The 26246-nt window shown below is 40.3% G+C and overlaps 1 protein-coding gene across 11 annotated transcripts in view; it reads left to right on the forward strand.

The window, feature by feature from the left end:
- nfixa (nuclear factor I/Xa) overlaps window positions 1–26246 on the forward strand; it is a 139390-nt gene that overhangs the window by 89025 nt on the left and 24119 nt on the right. For 6 of the 11 annotated variants that reach the window (XM_088418532.1, XM_088418539.1, XM_088418534.1 and 3 more), the window contains 6 exons: window positions 15455–15517; window positions 16471–16545; window positions 17019–17142; window positions 19981–20016; window positions 20279–20406; window positions 21639–21713. In XM_088418532.1, coding sequence (XP_088274658.1) covers window positions 15455–15517; window positions 16471–16545; window positions 17019–17142; window positions 19981–20016; window positions 20279–20406; window positions 21639–21713 — 501 coding nt within the window. The remainder of the gene's footprint in view (window positions 1–15454; window positions 15518–16470; window positions 16546–17018; window positions 17143–19980; window positions 20017–20278; window positions 20407–21638; window positions 21714–26246) is intronic. The other 5 variants (XM_088418533.1, XM_088418541.1, XM_088418538.1 and 2 more) reach the window with 3 other exon arrangements.

Consider the following 26246-nt stretch of genomic DNA (forward strand, 5'->3'; position numbering starts at 1 on the left):
ATACACTTTGCACGGTCCAGTGAAAAGACACAGGTGGACCAATTCCGTAGTTTATTGTGGCGCTGATGCAACAAATTTGCTATAAATGAGATAAATAAGAACTTTGTCCTTAACGTCCTTTGTCCACACTTTAAAATGTTACCCGTCGTTGTCTTTGAGTCGCATCCAACCTCTTCTCTTCTTTTCTCAGTTCCCGGCAGACTTGCTTGCCTCGCCTCTTTCATTCATGCTCCCCCTATAGCTCTCTCCTCCACTTTTCTTCCCCTCCTTCTTGCTCCGTCTTTAAATTTGACTGAACCCAAGGACCCCGCCTGTTACGTAAATGGGTTAAACACAGACACACATGTGCATATGTACAGTATGAACTCACTCATGGCTGCACATACAGACTCTCTTTTCACAACGCACACATACACACTCACGCACACACGTGCACGCATGCACAGAGCGCTATAGGGCCAAACTTGGCTTTGCAGCTTTTGGCAGTGGTTCAAATCTCTCCCGGTCTCCACTATCGCTCGCTGGCTGATGCAGTGTTTACATGAGCTGCCAGTCACAACCAAATCAAAAGCTTTCCCTCTCAGCTAAGAACAGTCGGGGGCCGAGGAGGTATGCTGTTGTGTGTGTGTGTGTGTGTGTGTGTGTGTGTGTGAGTGTGTGTGTTGGGGGGTGGTGTCGCTTCTACTCATTTGACTACAGTCATTTTCAGACACTAAATGCAGCCATTTTGTAAGTGCCACTTTCTACACACACACACACATGCTCCTTTTGTGGCGCTTTAAAGAAAATTTTAAGATGCGTGTGCTTAAAAAAATAACTAATTAAAAATACAAAGAATAAACTGTAGACTGCCAAGAGATCAAACAATGATAAAGAATGATTTGGATCACTTGTATTTTTGAGTGGTAGGGAGTCTACCACTACAATCTAATAAAAACCAAATTGTTTTTCAGGTAACAAACTCATAAAGATGTCAAGAAATTCATGCGAGTTTCCCTTGATAATGCACCACTGTGAACTGGCATTCATTCGAGGTCATAAAACATCAACCACATCATCAATGACTGAAAAATGAATGAAATGTGCCGATACTTTGAAGAATAAATTTCTCTATAGTTTTTCAAATATAAAAAAAAAAGTCTGTACTTATTCACTTTTAACTTACATTGAATCGCTACTTACTTTTCCTATCATCTTTTTTAAACCTTTTTTTTTTTCTAGAAGGTCTGTGTACTTTTGCCACCTCCGATTACTGACTTTTGCATTTTCTGGCATTTGGCTTATTATACATTAACCCCCCATGACAAAGTAGCCATTCATGCCTCAAATGAACCCCGTCAACCCAAGGGTACTTAAGCCGTTTATAAGGTTATGTAACATATTAAGGCGGCTGCATCGGGCATTACATCAGCGCCTAGATTACAGGGGATCTGCTCATATACAACCGCTGCTGCTCATACATGCAGCACACTCAGTTTCATGGCTCTATATAGTGCGGTTAAAATCCCATATGTCTGTTTAATGGCTTTGGCATATTTTCCGATGAGGACCGTCAAGTCCCGAGGGTATTTTTTGTTTATGGTGCAGCGTCAGGGAGGACAATTAATGTAATAATGGTCATAGGTCGAAGGTCAGTGAAATGGCAAACTCCGGTGACCACGTGTCTAATATTGAGTGTGTCATTAGCTTAGCCGCGGGGATGATGTGTAGGGCTGATTTCGGTAAGGAGGTGAATTAGATTTGAGAATTAGCATGGAGTCGTTAAGCAGGATGGGCTTACTAGCTAAGCGCTGGGATTTGATGGGGCCAATGTGGTCTTTATATAAACACTTGGGCATTCACATGAATCGGTATCAACAAAGATCAATCGGTAAGTGCGATCACAAGTTGGGAGAGAAACAAACAGACAGGCTTTGAAGGTCTTGTCATTACTGAGGATGAAAACCTGTACACGAGAAATATGGCACCTTCAAACAACCTATGTATGGATTCTGATCATTTGGTCACAAACGTGGCACTGCAAGTGCTTACTTTTCATGTTGTAGCTTGCCATTGTAAAATAGCATTGTCATTTTTTATTTTGGTATTGTGTCTGATTGAGCGATTTGTTACAATTGTTGTTGTTATTGTTGTTGACTTTGAAGTGGTGTGGAAAAAAAAATGGAATTGAGTATTGAGACTTGCAGAAGCAGGATTCAAATGTCACCCAAACTCCCACAAAAGGCTGCTTCTATTTGGCAACAACCCGCGAGTCACCTTCTGCCCTGTAATCAACCCACGTTGCTCACAACATGAATGGCAGTATGTTTTGACAAGGAAATGTTCATATTTAGTAAAAATAAGATCCTTTTTGGAAAATAAAAGTTTATAATGTAAGTAATTTAGGAAAATGTTTGCACAACTATACATGTCATAGGGACTTTTAATAATAAATAAATACGGTACTATGCTGTGTGTAGAAAATCTGCTATAGAAGAAGCTATGATATGTGAACTGAAAGGTTAAAATAAATATCTCAATGGTTACACGTATATAATCAACAGTAGTTAAGAGTTTGCACTGGGTGGTTAAACGCCGACTACTTTTGATTGGATCAGTACTCTACCTGTTTTCAGCTTAAACAAAATGTTAACCATTCAATCTTGAATTTAGTGGATGCTTAATAGTAAATTATATGTACAGTATGTAGCTATTTACAAGTGTTAAACACAAATCCCCAGCAGGCTTCAGCTGTCCATCTTATTTTGTTTTTTTGCACTCACACTCCCATACAGACTGACCTTATGCGTCAGGGATGTAGCTTCCTAATGAGAGCCTATGCCAGTGGACAGATGGTGGTCTGCTTTACTGTACATCTATATCCTTGATTGGTTGATCTGTTTGTCTGTGGAGGTGATATATCTTGTTTGTGAACAGGCCAAGCTGTTCAGAGCAATCCAGGCTGGGAACATTTGTTGGAAAAGCTTGTTGATGAACAGAGCATCATGTGTTCTCTTATTACTATTAGTTGTAATTGTGGATTCACCATACCCGGGCATGTGCCTCCTTCAGGCAGTGACTGATCTTTGTTTTTGCCTATTATCTTTGGCATGGTGCTGCACAGAGGACTTTTGCTTTGATGGAAGTCTTCATTGGTCTAGGCCCTAGACAAAGTCACTTGTTCTTCAGTGGATCCTTTACGGATTGGAGCCAAATCGCGCACTGCTTTTGGCTCAGTGGCTGAGTTGTGTTTACCCATTCATCCATTAGCTTCACCACTTATCCTCACTAGGGTCACTGGTTTGCTGATGCCTACCCCAGCCATCTTCTGGCAGTGGGCGGTATACACCCTCTTGGTTGCCAGCCAATCGCGGGGCACAAAAAAATGAACAAGCATTCACACTTTCAAACAATTTAGAGTGTCCAACATACCAGCATGCAAGTTTCTCAATCACACCTAAGGAACATTTTGGGGGTCCAATACACCTGACATGCAAGTTTTTGGAATGTTCAAGGAAACTGGGCTTCCTAGAAAAAACCCACGCAGGCACGGGGAGAACCTCTGGAGACAGGAGCCATAGATGAACTCATGACCTCCCCATGTGAGGTGGACCGGTGGACCGGTCTTCCATCGTGCCCCCAACAAAACAACAACAAAAATTTAGTTGTTAAGATTGAGTAATTCTACAATTGTAATAAATAAACAAATAAAGCCTTTTTTAAAAAATTAATAACCTTTTGCAAAAATGCTGTCTATTAAGGAGTGAGTTAAACTGAGATCCCTGCAAATCTCTTTCGAATGACAGCCACTAAATTCTCAAGGCAACATTGTTGAGGTTCAATTTTGTTTTCCACTTTCTTCCAGCTCTTGTCATTTTTCAAAGTGGTCCATTAATAAATTGGATTTGAGTTGGCATACGTTCATCAGGTCCATCCACCAAGGGCTTGCGCTGTACCTGTTTACGTCTATCCGTCATATCTAAAGTGACAAGCAGCGGTACGCTGTGCTTATTGTTGGTGGGTTGACCTCAGGCTGGCTCTTGCACCAGGCTCCAGCTCCCTCACATGACCTCACCATTCACAAGCCTCTCCATCTGTCCTTGCCATTCGCACAATGGACAAAGACTGTCTCTTCACTCTGCGTGTGTGTGTGCGCGCATCAACATTAGCAATGTCTTTTGAGCACTCTTTGGAGGGTGTTATTTTTTTGTGGTCGAACTGTTTACTTCACGAGCCAGACGCTCCCTTTAATCGCCAGTCTGTGAAGCAACCCTAAACCACACTTTAAAGACACGCTGACAAAATAAGTTCACATCAACCCTCGTCAAGCTTCCACTAACATGGCTTCCATTGGGGGATACAATTTGATTTCATGGTTGTGTGTGTGTGTGGCTTTAGGCATTCGTGTTTGCACTTTCTCACACACTCACACACACATTGAGTTCCCTCTCTACTTCCTGATGGCCGGCTGGCATCGTCCGCCACTTGTATATCATGCCAAAAGGTCAAAGTTGACCCTTCTTCCGGCGTCTTCTTACCCTGATTGTGGGCATTGTGTGTTTGTCATGGTGACAGCGTGATGGCATTGATCAAGTTTGCTCTCCTGGTGCTTCCCTTCACTTATATGATGCCTTGTGTCTCCTTTATTGTCTTCCCTGCGAGTATACTCTTTTTTTTTTTTCCTTTGATCGTACACCACCAACCAGTCATCCCTCTGTCCTCTTGGCATCGTTTGATAGAATCCAGTCACTTGGGGTGTTCGTACTTCTCAATGGGACATACACATATTGAGTCCGCTCAGCCCAGTAAGGAGCGACAATCTCCAGTTTTCTTTTTGTCACCATGGCAATCCAACAAAACTACCAGTGTTGTTATTTTTGCCTCTTGAAATTACCCTGTTCTTTGTTATATTTTTTTTTTTCCAAGACAGGCTTTATGACTTGGTGCGTTCCCAACTGAATGATCATTATTTCTGCTGTTTCCCCAGAGATAATAGTTTACGAGTTTCGCTATAATTGGGTCTATTGCTTTACAGTTCGACGCGTTCGCCCAACTGACTTATTGATGTATTGTTATGTTCGTAAAGTGGCACATTTGCTACGAGTTTTCATTGAAGTGCTCCTCGCGAGAGTCGCACTTGGCTGCGGCAGGAATGTTTGTTATCGCCGTTATCTCAGCGGAGCTTTTGGAGGAGTTGGCAACCTTCGTCGGTATCACTTTGTGGATGTGTGCGCGGGCGCGTGTTTGTGTGTGCGACTGAATTGAGGATGTTTTCTCATTCTTATCGATGTGTCCTTGGCTGTCGAGTGCGCCAGCGCTCTGCCAGCGTAGTTCACTTTCTTTTATGTGTCTTGCGAAGAAATGCACATGGGCCAAAGACAACTGAAATAACAACATGACAGGATTGTTAAATTAACAAATGTGATATCTGAAAAACAAGCAGGTGGTCAGCATTGTTTAAACTGACCTCAGAAACAAAGAAAGCTAATGAGCATATGGAGACAAATATGGCTTCAATTGGAGCGCATGAACGAGGTTTACCTAAAAGAACAGCAAGGCAGAAGGCAGCAAGTGTATTTAAGTAAATGGATTTTTTTAAAAAGTGTATTTATGGGCCAGCAGAAAAAGATGCTGTAGGAGGAAAAATTGAAGTCGAGGCCTTCACTCAACCCCTTGTACTGATCCTCCTCTGTTTTTGATGCTGATTCGCTGCTTTGTCTTGAGATGTTGTCTGTGTCAGGTTGCATAGCTTCTCCTGCTGTGTAGACTCCCGAGACTCCCTACTAGTGTCTCGTACTCCTCTCATGGTCACACGCGTTAGATAGAGATCTGATTTATACTGCCCAAGCCATTCTGCAAATGCTTGTCTCATTCTTTAGTAGCTGTTAGAGTGGACCGTAAAAGGTCGAACACACAATCCATTACAGGATGCTGGTCAACAGTTTTCCCCAGTTGAAAAGATAAAAATGATCTTTTCCAGTCAAACAGTTACTGTTATAAATTATATGTTAACTTTACTAGTAAAGTGTTAACATTCAGAATCAATAGTGAACTTGGTGACTGACTCTTACCATTATGCAACTTATGGTAACTTCACTGGAAGTTTTTACATTTTAATTGTTTTCATTTCTAATGTTTTTCTTATTATCATCGGTTTTTGTCACTTATTTGGTTCATGGCCTCCCCATGAAAAGGCTTGACCAACTCTGGACAAATATTTTGCCTTTTGAACAAAATGGGTCAATATTAATACTTTTTCTCTTTTTTTTTTTCATTTTAACCATAATGCATTGCACTGCCAAGACAGAGCTGTGCGTCACACTGATGCAAAGTTTTGGTTGGTTTCCACGATGCTGTCATACAAAGAGATTAATTGTGATCGATTAATTGCAGTCATAGTTAAAGCATGTTTTTTAACCATGTTGATCTCATTTTTAATATATAACTAAGTTTTCTGCATGCTGATTAGAACCGTGTTGCATTGATTGGGCTTCTTCTGCTTGTTTTTTGGGGTTGGAACAAAGGTCAATCACACGCTGGACACTGATTAGTCGTCATTATGTTTGACATCACCTGATAGACTCTCATTGTGAATGGAATGGCAAAAGAAAGACATGAAAGCGGTATTAAATGTGAGTCTTCTGTGTTGTAAATGTATCAAAAAATATTAAATACCCTGAAGGCACCTTTTGTTTACCCCAGAAGCAGCTCAAGCTACCACCTAAATGCAAAGCACCCAGCTGCAACTGCAGCTACAGCTAACGACAGCAACATTAACGCTAATGTGGTGAGCCATTGCAAAAATATGTATATTAATATTGTATATTGATCTTTTAATCTTCTGGTTGAGCATTTTTCTTTTAATCTCCTGACAGCACTGGTTTCCACAAGGGCATTTGACTTTGATTTTAGGACTTTCCCAACTTAAATTTTGTGTAATTATTGAACTTTTGAAATTCCTTTTTACATGCAAGCACCTGCCTCGGTCTTGTTTGTTAATGTGCACCCTTTGAATGTTTAGCTTTCCCTCTGACTGTGTTAGTGTTTGGACCTCACTGTTGGCTCTTGCTATCGCAGAGCAAAATGCAGTGGGGGATAAACTCTATCTCGCTAACATTCACCGCTCTGTTCTTCACATGTCCTTGCCTTCTCATGTCTTTGTCTTTAGTCTCTGTGGCGGGTTTGCTTCTCTCTCTAGTGGAGAGAGTGAAGTCTGAGCTAGCCCAGGAGTCTGGCCCAAGGCCTTGTTCCTTATTTGCATTTCACCATGGAGTCCCATGCCAGGAAATCGCCACCTGGTGGGAATAACCCCTCACTGCAGCCACACCTTCAGCCTGTGTTGCAGTTGTTTGCATCAAACAAGCACTGATAGGTAGCAGTGAAAGTACAGTACTGTATACTCCCCCTTTCCTTCCCGTCTTCCTCTTACTCTTTTCCTTTCCGGCCTTTGTGTTGCAATATTTATTTGGGCCGGAGCAGGACCGTGCCGAGACACGGGGCCTTAACATGTTTTGGGCCCCTGTCCCGGTTGACTCCTTTAAGCTGAGGAGATATGGAGGTTGACAGGGTAATAATGCCGGTGTCAACACCACTTAGGGGACAGTTATATCAGTATCAACTCGGCGGGGGGACTTTCACACTTTGTTAGGCGGGGTCATGAACTGTGCTGGGGCCCCCAGCCATGTATACACACACACATGCAGCACAATAGGTTTCTACAAATGAAGACTGTTCTGAATAGGAATGACCCAAGTTACTAATATAGGAACCAATATTTTCATCAGTAAGTATATTTTAGTCATGTCACATCAGCTTTTTGAGCTGATATATATATTGTATACTTTGTGATGTTAACAGAACTTGCTTAAAAAGTACAGCTTGGCCCAAAGATGAACTCGTTGACTTTACGACCAGATGTTGTTAACCTGTGGAAGATGGTCATTCTTTTTCATATTTTCTATTGTAGCGCTATGCACTTTAAGTCACCCTCTTCTTCCGTATACTCTTGTTCTGCAAAGTGCATGTGGGATAACTTAAGATAATTTTAACTGAATTCAAACAATATCCTATAATCATGGCCCATGTGAAAATCAAGTTTATAATTGATTTAACAAGGTAATCGTAGTACAGCCTGATGACTGATCCAACAACAAGCAGCATTTTTGTTTTGTTTTTTACACATTAATACCTATTTTTTTTCTTCCCAAAAACGGAGGGGGAAGCATTTCTAGATCCAGGCAATCAATGACTTAGACCTTCCCTAGACTAGATCTGTTTTTCATGTGCCCAAGCCAACCTTATGATTCATAGATCATATTCATAGTTCACTGTTCATAAATATTATGTACATTCATACACAAGGTAAAAATGAATTTAGGTATTAGCAACAATACTTAACATTTTTTTAATCTGTTTTTTGTCCAAGATCTATACTTGTCATCTTTTATGGGGTGATGTTTGGCATTATTGCAGAAATGTTACTCACACCTGAGTGGCACACTTGACCAACACCATGAGGAAGACCAGAGGCCCAATATTTGTTAGTGAGGTTTTTTTTTTTTTTGTTTGTTTTACATTGTAGATGACAGATAGGCAGATGAATCAAGAGAGGGAGGGCCGGACAGGAAGGAGTGAAGCGCGATAATGAAAGGGGGGCATGTATGGGCATCCAGCCAGCCACGATACACCCCCAACACCCTAAAACCTCCACTGAGCAACCCGCCATCACACGCCTCCCATTCCCTGCAAGTTCATGTATACTCTCTGGACCCTTAACCCCTACGCCAATCCCCCTCCCACTTTCTTTCTCTTTCCTTTTTCCTAGCTTCCTTGTAATCCCCCTTTTCTCCCACCTCCTCTGCTCCCCCCCTCATCTCTCAGCATCCCTCTCTCCTGGGTCTTCTTGCTGTGGTGTGGCGCTGTTGGCAAAGCGTGGGCGCAGGCGGCACACAGACGGGAGCACAGATGGGCAGCAAGCTGCGCAAGGCAGCCTGGCACACCTGCTATACACACACACACACACACACACACACACACACGCGCACAGGCATACACACCTCGCCAAACGGTTTGCCTGGCTGTGAGTGGCACAGTCACACAAATGCATACATCCATACGCTAATAGATTCACATGAATATCCATATGTACGCAGAGCACTTACAAAAACTAGACTGTTAAGAGTGTTTTTAAAATTAGTCATTCAAACCTTTTTTTTTTTTTTTTTTATAAATGAGTCACATTCACACATCTGGTTTGGCTCAGTAAAATGTATGCGTTATGCATTACAGCAACAGAAAACTGCGATATTTGCTTCTGTATTAGATACGGTTGAACAAAATGTGTATCTATGAGAAAATACATATATGTTAAAAGAAAAATAATGAAATATTATTCAATAAAAGAGCGGAGTGAACATCTGTGTGGGATAACCAGGGGGATTAGGAGGTTTTGGAACATTTTAAGCGCATTAAAGATTAAAAAAAGGTCAGAATGTTTAGCAACATACCGATAAACCTCTTAAGCGAAACCCAATTGGGAGGCTGTACTGCGTGATCCTGTGTTTTGGGGAGGAGAAGAGCAGCGTGGAGGAGGAGGCGCTGATGGAAAAGTGGGGACACGGGTGATGTGCTTTTTCCAAAGAAAGCCACAGAAAGAAGCAACACATCGCGACAGAGACAAAGTGAAATGACCAAATTGGACAAATTATTGTTTTCTCACCAAGCCTTACATACCAACATTGTAGGTGTCCAATCTCAATGACAAAATGTTAAATATAATCACTGCATATCTCACTCACTAATAAAAAGCAGTGTTTGATGACGTTTATTAAACTCAAAAGCATAACTTATAATGATCAATGTGTAATTACTGCTACGAATTATACTAAATGTTGGAATTTTTAATATGCAAAAATGTATTTTACTGGGCACCAATCAGTAATCATGACTTGCCGATGAGTATGTAAATGGAGTATGTTGATCAACAGTCAAATCACAAAAAAAAAAAAAAAAAAATCACCTGCTACTCATACTTTGGAGCCTACACTTAACTACAGTCCATTGTGTAAGCAGTGTAACGTCCGTAACATTGCACAGGAAATTTACATATTACATAGAATGTATTTTTTTCATCGGATTCATCAATTAAATGAAAACAAATTGACAGGTTATTTTCATAAAATGGCAGCCTAAAGCCCTGTAACACCCCTAATATCTTTAATTCTGAACTCAGCTTTACTAGTCAACTACTTTCACAACAACCCACAGCTGTAACAAATTGCTGCACATAAAATATAAAAGACAGTCATAAAAAATAATAATACAATGAAAATAAGTATATAAAATACTCATTTCTAATCAAAATATGAAAGACATTCGTTTATTTTGTTATTTAGCATTGGCATTCAATTATATTCCCTTTTTGTGTACATGTTGTGTGAAAATGTCATCAGATGAAGGAAAGGTCTATGACTGAAGTCTTCAGTGACCAGTTTGAGGGTGCTGAAGTCATAGATGTCTGTGGCCACGGTGTTGAAATTGCAATTCCTCTATCACAGCATAAATACTGTCACTCACATTTGCTTCAAGATGAGTTAGGATGGAAACACATTGAAGCTCCTTGCATTTGTAGACAATTGCTGAAGGTGTATAACATCAGTGTTCTTCAATCAATAAAATACCACAGCCAAAACACTTCAAGAGTGCAAATGGCTCAGTGCAATGCAAAAAGGAAGCAAAGTGTGAAATAAGGGAGGAATTGTAGCGCTTTGTAAATAGGAGTAATGAAGAAAATAGCCCAAAAAGAGTTAGAATGGGAGAAGAAAAATTTTTGGAAAATACACAAAGAGGATAATTATTTGAGCTGTTGTTACGGCTGCTCACCCAGTCGCTTTTTTTATGATCTCATTTACATTTCTCCTTAAAAATGTCGCAAAATTTGAGAAATTTGAAAATTAAAATTGACTTGAGTAATGAAGTTACTAAAAAAATGACTAACCTACTTGTACTTGTTTTATTCATCATAAAGAGACAAAAGTGTATTTCGAAATGCTTTTTTGACATAAACATAAACATAAACGGAAGAGTCACTTTCCTTCAGGTTTATTTGTCAGCAGCAGCTGAGAGCTTTTCTCTTAATGAATAGTTTGACAAAATGCACACAGCTCATTATGTTTTCGCAGTCTTTAGACGCTGTCTGTCCTCTCTTTTTTCATTGGGAAAACCAAAATATCAACAGGAAAGGAAGTTTACAAAAACGCTAAAAAATATGCCAACCGCCGCAGCTAATACAAACTGCATGTGTGTTGTTAAAATATGCAGCTGAAAAATGAGCCTGTACCAAAAGTTCATGTTTATATTTGCTAATGCTAAATTATTCATTTTCCTGCGGTCTTTGTAGTAAAAAGAAATTATTTTGAAAAATTTACATGGGCCATTATTTTCTATGACCAATTTTGCAAAATATCCTTTCATCTTGTTCTCATGGTGTCAACCTTGTGAGACATCACGTCTTGTGAGATTTGTGTCTCCCTGCATCCCTAGTAGTCGATATTGGTACAAAAATTGCCAAACTCATTTCAGTGAATTGTCATCTATAATGTTTTTCCTCCTTCAGAACTCCATTTTGGCATTTTGCTGTCTGTCTGCTGGTCTCTCTTGATCTGACCTCGCACACCCTTTATTTAACAGCAAAAGTCAAGAGGTCAATTAGCCAAGCTTAACATTCCGCTAATAAATATTGTCATGGTAAAAAAGAAGTTTATTTCAATTCAAAATCCACGTTGCAGCAAGTCGTGGCAAGTGGAAAGATGTAGGCCTGGTTTAGGAGTTATTATTTGAGTCTCATAAAACGACAGGGCTGGAAGCGCTTAGAGAGGACCATATGTCTGTCGCACATGGCAAAATGGGATGCGGAGGAAAATGCACTACAGATGGAACTGATAAAGCAAAAAGCCACAGAAATATGTGAGCGTTGACAGTGGGAGGTACAGTAGTCTGTAGAACCTTCTACACCAGCCTGTAGGGAATGTTGAGCAGCTTGCCATCCTACATTAACTACCGTGAGAAATAAGAGGGGTGAGATGGTTTGGAAGTTCTCATAGTCATCTGGAGAGGCAGTTATATCTATAGTTGTGTAAATAGTATAGAGGAGACTTAACAAATACAGAATTCTCTTTTATGTTCAATCTTTTTAGTCAATTACACCTCATACCATGACAGCACCACACACGTGACTTTGCGGCTGTCAGAGATGATCAGGTGTGCCAGGGAAAATTACAATTTCATCCCCTAACATTTTTTTTTTCACGTGTCATATGCCACCGAAGTATAGTGATCGCCTGAGAAATGAAATGAGTGTTAAAACATGTTGCACTCGACATTACTCTACCGATATTGAAGATCCGAAACTAATTGGCGAGCTTGGTGTATTATTCAGACTTATGGTCACAAAGTCACAATTCAACTCGTGATTCACTCTCAAGTCAAGTTGGGGCTCAAGACATCTTGACGTGACAGTTTAAGTAATGTCAATGTTTATGGCCCAACGTTCATATCTAGCTCATAAGTAACCTCAGGCGACCCTGCAATGACAGAGTTCCTCTGTCCTAATTTGACTGTTTTGGCTGAGAGGGACTACGCGTGAAGCTGAAAGGTTTGACGTTAGTGTTGCGGGATTACTTGAGGTCGAGGGGCGTCCAAGGGGCCTGCAGAGCTCTGATTGGAGGTGCTCAGGCCAGAGCTTTAGGGGTCTGGGGCGGCAAGATAAAGGGCTTGCTGCAAGTATAGACGGGTTGTGGCTGTTATAGGATAACTGGCCCAGTCGTGATAAACAGCGGACCTCCCGTGTTTCATTTTCTCAACCCAACAGTTTGATCGCTGTGTTGCTTTCCAGTGAAATTGATAAGTTATGGTAGCGATGTAGAGCTGCATCATTTTTGCAGCTGGCTAATTGTAAAGGGTAATTGTGGTTTTGGGAATCTAAACATGCACAAACACACACACACAGACGCCTCAGGCTCACAGCACACTCTGTATACAGTTGCTGCTGAGTCTTCCAACCAGTGTTAGACTGTGCGAGAAATGGAGCGTTTGTAATATTCTCGAGCCCTGCGGCGAAATACTACACGCCGGTAAAAGTCCAGTGAAGTCGGGTTGTTTTTCCCAACAGTTTTTATTGGCACTCTAATGTTTACTCTCGAGTGTTTGTCCGTCTACGAGGGGCTCAATGTATCTGGGTGCGCGCGCAGCCTCATGCGTTGGAAGCCAGTGCCGTCAGTTACCTGGAATGCGGAGCGACCGCCAACACTAAGATGGCTGCCAAGCTCTAAGATGGCTGCCAGGATTACATGCGGCCCGCGATGGAGCGACGGCGACGAGTGAGGGATTCTGCATGAGAGGAGCAAGCAGAAAGGGAGGTCTCGTCTTTGCCTTTCTGCACTCCGTCTCTTCATAGGCTGCGAGACAGGCCTGTTATTTTTTCTGCTCACTAGGCTAATCTTGTGGCTTAGAGCGGCTGCATGGCAAGTGCTGCTGGCAGGAGTCTATGTGTTCTGTTATCACCTACAGCCTGTGGATAAACACCTCCTTTAGCTCGCTTGCTAGCAACTTTGGTCTGAATTAACCACAGATAGTGTTCAGGCACACACCCACCCTCACCTTTACTCAGGTACATGACAAATATCTGTACTCTGCTTCAGAATTTGTTTTCTGAAGACATTAATGTTTCAATCCCTTGAGGTTGAAAACGGATATCTAGATGATCACGATTGAATGGGCTTCTATTTGGCATTGTATGCAAAAATTTGGCAGTCGGTTTGCAACGCTGTAATTTGCCGATCGGTCAATGCCGCATGTAACGTTGTTCGTTCCAGGGACAGCACACTTTTATTGTTAATAAACCAAAGTTTCTCAGCGCAGTCAGATTTTTTTTCCCTCTTTTTAAATTTGATTATTTTTGTCAGGTTGCCCACACCCCATTTTCCCTGTGCTGAATGTTGATCAGTGTGTTTATGAGTATTTTTAGGGTTTATTGGTGATCGGTTCTTCTTATTTATTTATTTATTTATTTATTTTTAATCACAAATTATGAGCAGTTCAAATCTTGATTAGTAACAAGGCTATTTTGACAATGCAAGAAGAGAATTCTTTTCTTGCTTTGTCAAAACAGCCTTGTTCCTTTTTTACAGAAAACGGTGTGACAAAAACATGTAAATAAAGAGAGGTTAAGTCAGCTTAATTGATTGAGATTGCAGAGTCTTACAAACGGACATACAGAAATGGCAGTGACTTGGAAGAAGAGAGTGGGAGAAGCAATATTCACTGATATTCACAGTTAATGGCCTTGTTTAATGGAGTTGTTTGACACAGCTACAAAATTTTTGTAATAAAATCAGCACATATATATATATATATATATATATATATATATATATATATATATATATATATATATATATATATATATATATATATATATATATATACATACAAGCATATTATTATATTCAAGTTAAAAAATATATGTAATATTATTTACATTAGTACATTTCAACATTTTTACACTTTGTATTGAAGGATTAGGAGGATGAGTCCTTTTACTTTTACCTAACTATGTGCCTGTACTTGAAGTGTAAGTACTTTTGCAACCACTACAAAGCTATGAATCTGAATGCTGTCACGCAGATGACAAATACCTGGACAACAAAAAGACGATGCTCTCTTTTGACACGTCAAAGTCTCCATTCCTAATTTTGTCCCTTTGTTGCCAAGGCCTTTCGTTTGCGGCTAACCGCTCGTGTGAGTGAAGCCGATTGCATTCATAGGCCATTCATAACAGGTGTGCACAAATGTGCATGTGTACACAGATTAGTGTTGCTTGTCTGCCCCCATGGGGAATAGTTTTCCTGCGACTAAAATGCGCTCTGCCTCAAATCCTCGGGCACAGCCAGACTCCCGTGGTCAGCTGTTTTCCAGAGTCTGTTTTTGCGGCAATGAAACAGAAATTAGAGAAAGAAACAGATTGCGAGTGCACATGCTCATGTGGGTGTGCGTTCATATGCGAGAGAAAGAGTGTGTATGTGTGTGCGTAAGGTGCTCTGTTTATGCAGACTAAATCCCTACCAGCAAGAAGGTATTAAATAGGATTAGGGCACGAGATATGATTACGTAGTTAGATACTTATTGGCGTAACAGCACTCTGTAAATCGTTGCACCTTTACTCAGCGGGAAGATGGGAGCGAGTTTTCCAGGATATGAAAAAATGTCACACTTTAACAAAAATGCGTGACTTCTCTAACACATGTATAACATAACTTAGCACATACTGTAAATTTAGCTTGTTACTTCTACACCTCGCTAATCACAGTTAGGCTTATGGCTACTGTGTGTGACTATAAACAGCACTTAACGGTACAGTAATTAAAGAAAGATCGTACAAATAGTAAAGGTTTCTCTTCCTGTCTCCGTTTTTGTGCAGAATCCGGACAATCAGACAGCTCCAGCCAACAGGGAGACACAGACATTAAACCACCACCCAATGGTAAGCACACACTAAGAAAAATGACTAATCTCATCTGGAAGCATGTGGCAAGTGCACTTGTAAGTAGGGGTAGCACTAGTTTGTTCGCTAAAAATGAACAATACTGGCATTTTAAAACGTTCAGAACATTCATTTAGTTATTCCGCTTTTATGACAAATAGTAATCAAATAGTGTCTACAGTGAAACATTGGTAAGAAGGCATTGTGCTTTGAGGCTTTTTGTTTTGCTTGCTTAAGATGATAGAATTATTAGCTCCAAACTTTTACGCAAATGCTAAAAAGATGAGCAAATGTCAGAAAATATTTGAGATCAGCTTAACTTTAGAAGGATTTATCACAGGTACTTTAAAGGGCTTTGCTGTTTTGTTCTATGCTCCCCTAATTGGAAAAACACAGTATTCTGAGTAATATTGCATTTGTGCAACATGAATTAAGCAACAAAATCCATCTGTTTTTTAACGGCCATTTCGCCACTTGTTGTTGACTGAAAATGACATCAAAGTTGATTATGTAATGACCAATAAGAGCTCACCTTTTTGGGGGAATTTGCTCACATGTCTTTTGTAAGCAGAGCCCTTAAGCAGTCTGGCAATTTCATGTTCAATCCCCCTGAGATGGATAAAAAATACACTTGGGGTGTGCACACTTTTGCAATACATTATCTCACTTGGTTGATTTTCACTTCCTCTCTCAAAAAGATTAAAGCAAATAATTCCATTGAGTTGTAGTGGTTACTCTGATGGTACATCAAAAATTTTTTGGCCTCATTTTACTGTCTCACAAAAGCCTTGCATTTCAGAAGGAGTGGGTCATTTTTTATATCCTCACTTTATTATGTTCCATATTGCGACCACGCATGTTGATTTCCAAATAGTTGTCTCAGGTGAGAAAATCCCGTGATTCTTTTTTTTTCTTATTTGAATGTTCGAATCAAAGTCTATTTCCCCCCACAGGACACCTGAGTTTCCAAGACTGCTTTGTCACCTCAGGGGTTTGGAACGTAGCTGAGCTCGTCAGAGTGTCACAGAGTAAGTACAACAACTTTTAAAAACAAACACATAAATAGATAAAAAGAAGGGAAAAAATAAATTAGTACTTAACAGATTGCTGCCAAATTCCAATTTGGATCACCCCCAACATACACCTACATACCCACCCTCATGCATATGCCTGAATTATTCCATTAATATTCATCGGTTACTCACTTGGAAATGAAGAAAAATGTCCAAATATGTCTCGTAATTTTAGAAGAAAGAATCAAACCTTGATTTGGAGCTGCACCAAAATTAAATGTGTTTTTCCTTGACCTAAGCACCACCCCTTGAAAACCTAACATGAATTTTGTCAATTAAAACATGAACTGCTTGGCAGAAGTAAAAAAAAAATAAAATAAAATACTTCATTGCATTTCAGCCCAATTATTGACAGACGTATTGATATCATCACCTCTCACGTGTGCATACATTTTCTCATTATCTTTCTTTGTTTTCTTACTCGTTAGCTCCGGTTGCCACGGCGTCAGGCCCTAACTTCTCATTGGCCGACCTGGACAGCAGTCCCAGCTACTACAACATCAACCAGGTGGCCGTAGGGCGACGTTCCCTCACCTCCCCTCCCTCCACCAGGTACGTGAAGGAGGTGTACCAGATTCTCAAAATCCAGTGACTAAACCTTAGGTCCCAATATTAAAATTCTCTCTCTCTCTCTATCAATGACTGTACGAGTGTGAAAATATTGTACAGTGGTGCCTTGAATTGCAAGTATAATTCCTTCTTTGACCCTACACGTTTTAATGTGAAACACTTATACTCAATAAAATAAAATGAAATCAACCACACCAATACCAAAAAGAGAAAACATACAAAAATTGGTCAGGTGACTGAACCTCTACTTACAGTAGTAAGGGCTAAGCTGCTAGCTAATGTGTACGTGGATAGGCTTCGCACGCATTTTCATGCGTTCCCATCATCACTTGGGTGCTGCTTCATCAAATGATTCAACAGTTTAGTATCTTGCACAGTTTTTTGCCGACATACCTGCACAACCTTTTCATTTTCTATTTTCTCCCCTTCGATATTGTCACACAAGCAATGGGAAGGAACTCTTGTCAAAACAGCTTCATCTTTGGAAGATAACGCCAAGTCATGGATGGCCATCAGTTGCACGTTTAGCCGTACGTTCGGTTTTGATTCATTCGAACTATTATGTATTGGTTACAGCTTCTTTTTTATTTAGTGGAGGATTTTCTCCCCGAGCATGTGTGGGTTCTTTCCAGCCATGCTGGCTTCCTCCCACATTCCGAAAGCATGCATGGCAGGTGTATTTGACACTAAATTGTCCTTATGTGTGATTGGGTGCGTGAATTTTTGTTTCTCTCTGTGTGCCCTGCGATTGGCCAAAGGATGCTGGGATAGGCACCATCAAGCCAGCAACCTAAGATACAGATCATGGATGGATGAATTTTGTTCACTTTGACTGGCAAACCAAAGGTTTTTTTTTTCGGTTGGTTGTTTTTTGGGCTGGTTTCCGCTTGCACCCTGGTCCCAAATGGGCGCCACAGCCCAATGGTTGGAGACCGGTGCTATGCTGTACTCACCTCGCTCTACTCTCGGCTCGTCAATACAGAAATAGCGTTTTTTTTAGTCTTTCTTAACGGAGGTAAAAGAATGTACATTTGTGAGTATTGTGATTTTTTTTTTTTAAATCTACAGAAGCACCGTTTTCTTACATCTATGCTAAGGACAGCTATGCTAATCATTACCTATTGTGTGTTGTTTTGCTTTGTATGTTAATGTTCATTATGTGGTTGTTTTCAATACTCAATGTAATGTACCTTTAATTCCTTTTGTTTTACTTAATATTTACACTGACAGTAACCTTCAGTCGGAAGGGCCAATAAACAACCGGAGTCTTTCTTTTTTGATTCACTAATTATGTTGGCCAAACAGCTGCTTGTTGTTTGTTAAGTGATTTCAGTAAACTGTTACATCACAAGTCTGCACTCTCAAGTCAAAGCAAAACATAGGCTGATGAATGGCTCATATATCAAGGCACCACTGTAAAATGATACGTCCTTGATGTCGCCTGTTTTGGTTTGGACTATTAACCATTTACTCCTTTTCTTCAGCCTTTGTCCTTAACAACCCTTTGACTGTGCTTTTCTTTCTGTTAGATGTTCACCTCTTTTGCTCCTTTCCACTGCACACTACCTACTCCAGGAGATCTCAAAACTTTCTCAGTTTTGGGTCCAGGCAAGGGACCACTGACAGGGGTGACATTTTTTCAAAGACCCCATACTAATCTTACCAATGAAAAATAATTATTATGCACTGAAAAAAAAATATTGACTTGGAAAAATGGAGATTTTCACACTGGTTACATTATTCAAATCGTGTTTTACCAACATTGGTGGGACATTATTTGAATGTGGACAAATGTTTTTACTTTTTCTTACCTACTGTAACTCCAGCAGAGTTTTTTTTCAGTGTATATTTTCCCAAATTATAGTATTGTATCATAAATAAAGTAGACTTATGAGAAAAAAGTCTAAATTTTAAATAATTCAGTATATGCATTTTTGAAAAGTGAAGACATAATACTGTACTTTAATTTTCAAGAAAAAGCAGGAATATTTACAAGATCAATACCTTAGATATAATTTTGAATTATTGTAAATTTAATTTCATTTTTATGTAAAGTCAAGACAAAAGTTAATATAGATTTGCATTAAACCCATTTGGGGGCCAGAACCGTTTGACACCCCTGATCCAGATGCTCCTGATCCAGACGCTACAGCTCTCAACTAACACAAGCTTAATGCTGCGTTCTCAAAATGATCATCGTTTCATGCTGTCGAAACTAACTGCAAATCCCCCCGACAGCTCATAGAGCAAATTAATATAGTTGGCTTGACTCAAGGAATAACATTAGTAAACTTAGCATGAATTTCAGAGAGACTTATGTTGCCTAGCTAGCTAGGACTTCATTTAACTTCCTCATTCCTTGCTGCTTCATCCCTGCTACAGCAAATAACTTTCTGATATCCATCTCGGAGTTACACTTTAAGTCAATTCAAAACAAAAATGTTGTTGTCGCTGAAGTTACTGACTTCTTGAAGCGATTTCATCTTCTGCTCATGGCGAGAAGCATTTATGTAAACAAATATGTGTTTATTTTACATGATATTACATTTTAAAAATGAGAGCAGGGTATATGGTTTTTTTTTGTAATGCTTTCCTTTTTGCTGCCCCTTAGATTAACCTTTTATGGTTAATTACCGCAGAAGCTACGTTATTGTTCACAAAACGTTTTGACTGATGATAAAGATGTTTTTGTCCATTTCTGAGTTGGTACTGTGCAGTGTAAAAGTGGTGTTCTAATCATGCAATTACTCTTTCTGCTTTTCCTCTTTTTCTTTCTTTAATTCGTCCTTCCTCTCTTCTGACTTCTTGCCGTCACTTTAGGTCAGAGGTGGAACTGTACGCAAACCTTCCGCGGAGGTAGTTAAAAAAAAAACACAGACATACAACTACTACTATCTTGCTAAATAAAAACACACACACACACACACACACACACACACACAAACACATTCATCCAGGAAGCTAATCTGTTTATGCCACCACTTTCTAATTGTGTATCATTTGTAGTTTTCATACATTGTGTTTTGAGGGGTGTGATCTAACATTTGTTAGGACCTCAGTCTTAACATTCAGATCAGTACAAATGTTTTTCTCTCCCTCCACATATCTTCTCCACCAGCTCCACCAAGAGGAAGTCATTAGACGACAGTGAGATGGAGAGCCCCACAGATGATGTTTTCTATCCCGGACGCTCGCCCGCTGCCAGCTCCTCTCAATCCAGCGCGTGGCCCAATGACATGGATGCAGGTACCACCTCGCCAACACCTCACACGTCCCTCACCAGCAAAGCAAGCATCACCATTCGTCACACTGTCCCGCCCTAGCCCCACCCCTATCCACCATCGCCAGAACACTAACAGATCCCTCTATCTAACCCCTGCATTTACTCCAACGTAATACACCCTGCACACGTACTGTATGCATTGTGTATAACAAAAAAAAAAAAAAAGAAACAGAGACAACAGAGAAAATAGAAATACTCCAACCGTCTGTGACAGGTAGAGTAGGGACTAGGGATGTTTTCTTTCCTGTCAATACCAGTATAAGTGGAAGTATTTACTCCCTAATACTGACTACCAATTCCACTACAATTTCAGTTAATACAATGGCAAATGTCATTGTTTCTGACGTGCATGATGAGACACCAACATATCAAATCGCCATAGTTTAGCACCTTGGCAACAAGGGCTTATTCCATGTCAAATTGGCTTTAAATATTGGTGGGTGGTATCAGCATCTTTACCCTAAACCATCAAATTAGGCTGATATTGGTGCGACTCTTATGTCTGGTATTGACACTCGCCCATCCCGTTTGCTCCAACTCACGCTGAGTCACTCAGCCCCCTGTTAGCAGCAAGCCAAGTCTACACTCTCATTGGCTGACACGTCACTCACCCGCCCGCCCTATCTTTTCAAACTCAAATAATAGGGAAAAATCTGATGACAACATGTTGCCAAAAATAAAGACTGTACTCATATGCATGTCAATGTTTAAAAAATGTCAATCTCACAGTCAGAGTTGCTTTCGATTCATAGCTTATAATTTTAACATATTTTCCCAAAGTAAACGCTGTGTAAATAAGTTACTACAACCTCCAGTTTCTTCCACCCTTTCCTTTCACAACTTTTTGTGCTGGCTGAATGGTGATGAAAGCCATAATAAATAGCTCCAGACATCAAGAAGATTTTCATTAAAGTCTTTACTGTAATGTATCCCTTGTTTTGATAGTATCCACGACCAGTACTGTGATCTGCTATGTACATCATCCTTCTCATTAGTTCCACCCCTCCCACCCAGCAATCCAGTAAAGCTGCTACCCCTCGTGATAACATATAATGACATAATAAGTACATGTTCATGATCACAAGCCATGAAACGTAATGCTCACTCTTAACCCTCTCCACTTTCCCCTCATCTGCTGTCTCACTCGCTCTCTCTTCCCTATCTCATTGTTAACAATACCCTTCTCCACTTTCAGTGCAGCACCATTTGGCCAGTGTGCAGGAGAGGAAGATAAAACATGAAAACGAAGGCGTGCAGTTTCCTTACCATGGTTAGAACAACATTGATTACACTTACATATTTGATTCTTATTAGCACATTCCTTGCTCTGTGTCTATATATATATATATATATATATATATATATATATATATATATATATATATATATATATATATATATATATATATATATATATATATCTGTATGTTTGTATGTAAGGTCAATGAAAGGGGAAAAGAGTATTATTTGAAGTTATGGATATTAGAACTATACCCTGCTGATTATCCACCCCCCCCATTCTCTGTGGTTAAGTGGCAGGATTTTCCAGGATTATCCGCATGAAGTTTGACATTCTTTGTCACATATGCATAGCTCACTTGAATTCCCTGGCTTTCTCTCCAAAGTCCTGCCTGCCCTCCCAGTGTCATGTTAACCAACAGATGTCACCATGCATAAAAAAAACACCAGTAAACACACATGCATAGGTTTGAGCATGCTTAGTGACTCAGTCATGTATAAAGAGACCTCCACAGGTTCCGTGTCTTCGCGCACACACACACGTGCATAATGTGTGCCTGCACAGATGCCCCTCTGCCGCTCGCCCACTTTACACCCCCTCCGTAGGCAGACGTTCACACATCGAAACGCCCATGCTTACCATGCTCCCCGCCCCTGCAGGTGTTCAGGTGCCCGCCTTGCCTTCACCTCTCTGTCTCGCCATCCCTCCCCTGGCTTGAAATCCCTCATTAAGACGCTTACCGTCTGCGGATCAGAGGTGTAAAACCCTTCCTCCTGCACTCCCTTCCGCCCTCCATTGCAGTCTCCCTTCTGTCTAATTGAAAATATGTACAGCAGGAAGGACTCTGGGGAGGGACGTAGCCAAAAGCGATGGTTAGGTTTATCACCGGAGCCTCAGCGGCTGCTCCAATGCTCCTGCTCCACTTAGCTGGAGATGTAATTAAGACTGCTGCTCATCAGGGCCACAGCAGCAGCAGCAACCTTGGCTGTATGTCTTTGCGCCCCAGAGCATCACCTCCTATCAATTTCCTACTTCTTGCTCACTATGGTCTGTCTAACTTGTCTGTGTGTTGCCTCCTGGGGTCCATAGTGCAGCTTGCTGTCTTGTGAATGAGTCGGCAGAATAAAGATGTGGAAACCACTTACTGTATGCCAAATACCAGCCTCCTTATTGCAGGAGCTAGCTCAAATCAAGTTAGAAAACTAGGCTATTATACATTTTCTATTCTACAATATTACATACAGATAAATCTGCAAAGTTATTGATCTGAGTTGGAGAAAGTTTTTTTGCATTCAAAAATTCAAAAATTATAAATACAATTATAACTTATATATAATTATAAAAATTTTAACTTTTAGACCATGGGAATTCATAAATTCGTCCCGTTTTCTTTTGTGCTTGTCCTCTTTGGTCATGGACGAGTTGGAGCCTATCCCAGCAGCTGGGCAAGAGTCAGTGTAAACCCTGGCGTGGTAGCCAGCTCACCGACAAATTATCTCCTTGCTCCTGAGAGAAACCAGTTGCTCTCTGCATTTGAGTACAGAAATTCGTGAATTCGTGAATTTTTATTTTGTTGTCGGTTCTTGCAGTAATGTTTGTGTTCACGAGTCTTTACTGCAAACGCATAGCTATCAACCTCAATGCACTGCCTTAAAAAAATCATATTCAGTTGTTGATTAAGGGTGCCAAGAAACCTCTGATCAATTATGCTGTCGTTGTATGATTAGGCACAATCTCCCACATTGGTTGTATCTGCTAACGACTTTCTGAATTCAAATGCAGTTGGACATTGCAAACTATGCATTAAACTTTAATCACTCCAAATATCACAATAAAAAATCAAAATCAAATCAAATTGTAAGACAGTCAAAGATTCCCACCACTAACTCGTTCAGTCCCATAGACGAGAATCATCGTCGTGGAAATACTTAGAAAAATTCTACTTTTATTGATTTTAAATGAATGGCTAGACAACACTCGTGGCCAGCGCTCCCCTTAATATGATGTCAACTGAGCACTGTAGTTATATACATACGCAAACTGTTATTTTGCCATCAAAAACACATTTTTAGCGTTTTTTTTCATGTTTTGTCCAAGGGAAGGACTGTTGAAATGTTTGACATGCTACAAAAAAAAAAAAACCCTAACCCTAAGTAAACAATTCAATCCAATCTTTCATATGGTACCAATGTCTATATAGTCAAACAATAGAATATTCTGTTGGCCTGAAAATGTGTCAAAATGCTCAAAATCAACTGGCACTATAGGAGTTGCCTTTTCATATAACGCTTGGCACTAAAAGTGATAATAACCATTATTTGGAAACTAATAGGACTACACTGGGCCACGAGACTTGTGAACTAGAATCTTGGAAAACAGCTCTATGTGACAGGTTGAGAGGATGGACAATGTTCTGACAATGTTTCACTCAAACTGTAAGAACTCAATTACTGTCAACAGGCTTCGTATATCATGTAACAGAGCAAACTGAAAGACCATAGGAAGTGCATAGAAGTAGAAACATCAAGGAACAAATGTGCTTACATTATCATATTTATTGTGCTTTTTAGTGCTTAATTCAAACTTTAATTGGTTAGCCATGGGTCCCAAGATTTCTAGTGGTGTTAAAGGGAGAAGTAAGAAGATGATTAGTATGGAAACTAACCTGAAGGTAATCAAGAAATACGAAGAAAGCTAGGCTAGGCTATGCTACCCTCGCTAGGGAATATGGCCGTAACAAGCTCAAGTCATGTCACTCCAAAGGTAAAAAAAATCTTTTATATAGTTTGTATTTATCTTCGTTTATTTTACCATTGGTTTCTATTGTCGCTTTATGATCCTAACTGCGGAACAGATTAATTTCATGTAGCGGGGGTCCACTGTACGAATAGCCTATAGTCGAAGTTTCATTAACCAACACTGTTGATTCTACATAAAGGCCCCGGACAGGTTAGATTAATATGACAGCTGATGGAGGCTGGAATCTAATTGAATGAAAAAATCTGCCATTAACATACACGTACTGGAAGAGGTGCATCTGAGAGAAACAGTACGGAATGAGGTGAACAGCTTATTGGCATTGAATTGATATAATATCACTGACAAAATATCAGAACTCAGGTTGAGAAAGCCTTGCTGGTGATTATCATCTACTAATCATAGAAGACTAGAAAACAAGAAAAGCGTCGGTACACAAAAGAGAATCATCCTAGACACCATGCGAGTTTGGTACAGGGTGTATCCGATTTTCGAAGGATACCACCTGCTAAATACTAACTCATCCGGGAATATTTTCCCAGGTGGATGTATGCAAACACACACACACATGTGCTCATATAGGTGGATAGAAAAACAAAGCTAGCACACTCAGACAGGTGTGCCTTGATGTGTCCATTTGCAGCGCTTTCCTTCCTCTCAATCACCAGTACCATGCACACATCCGTCAGCCACATTCGTACACTGTCACATTCAGATACACACCATAGATTTCCACGCACAGACACGCACTTGCACAGCTGAAGCGTGGTCCCAGATGGTGAATGACTATGTGTATAGCCTTGGGATCCGTGAGGATGCCGGAGACATCTGCTCCACATGGACTCCGGGAGGGAGGGGGACCTAGGGGGTGTAAGGCATGCAAAACAACCATGATTTCATATTAGCTCCAAAAGATTGTTAAATAAATCAAACACGGGGTGAGCTTTCCCCGCTGCTTCAGTGATACGACAGGCTCATAGATGCGTGGATGAGGTCTTGAACATTACAATTCCCAGACTTTTTCTTGACTTGTTTAAACTAAGAGTCATTCTTTTTTTCCCTAAAAAATGTGTGTACATTAGTGTATCTGTGTGCTTCGGAGGCGCATCTGGTGGCAGGCCTGTTAGTGCAAAGAGACAGAAGGGTCATCAGGGGAGCGCTTGATTGGTTGCCAGTGGAACGTCGGCGCTTGCCAGGAGAGAAAGAGTGCAGTTGTGGCACAAGCGCACATGTGAACCAGATTGGCAGACGGCTTCGTCTCTGAAGTGCTGAGACATTTTCTTTTACATCCTCCTGATGGTAGCGTCGGTGTTTTAAAGGCCCAGATGTCTGTCGTCAGCGGATTCCCCATCTTCCCTATGATGATGATTTCTGGTCATCGACTCCATTTAATGTTAAGCACATAGATGCTGATCAATTTTCTTTTCAAATCCCATGTTCTCTTTTTCTTTAAATTGTTGCGAGTGACAAAATTATCGGTAATCAAACATCGATCACTATACCAAATCTCTACAATGATGCCCTACACATTAGTTGTTCACTGTTCATAAATTCACCTATTCCTTTTTTTCCCCACCCTTCTGGGCCTATCCCAGCTATTCACTGAAAAAAAAAAAATCATAGTCTTTGTGCACTTTCTGATATTGCCAAAAATGCCACAAGTTTCTGGCAAAGCTCGAACTGGGAATTCTTGTAGGTGAATTACAGTTGTGCCTTTAGATACAGTACACTATACAGTAACACAGTAACACTATTTTTTTGTTAGGTGTTTTCACTTGCTTGCAAAATTATTTTGATCCAAGCACG

The sequence above is a fragment of the Hippichthys cyanospilos genome, chromosome 7 (genome assembly GCF_059441005.1).
Source record: "Hippichthys cyanospilos isolate Australia breed blue-spotted pipefish chromosome 7, RoL_Hcya_1.0, whole genome shotgun sequence".
NCBI lineage: Eukaryota > Metazoa > Chordata > Actinopteri > Syngnathiformes > Syngnathidae > Hippichthys > Hippichthys cyanospilos.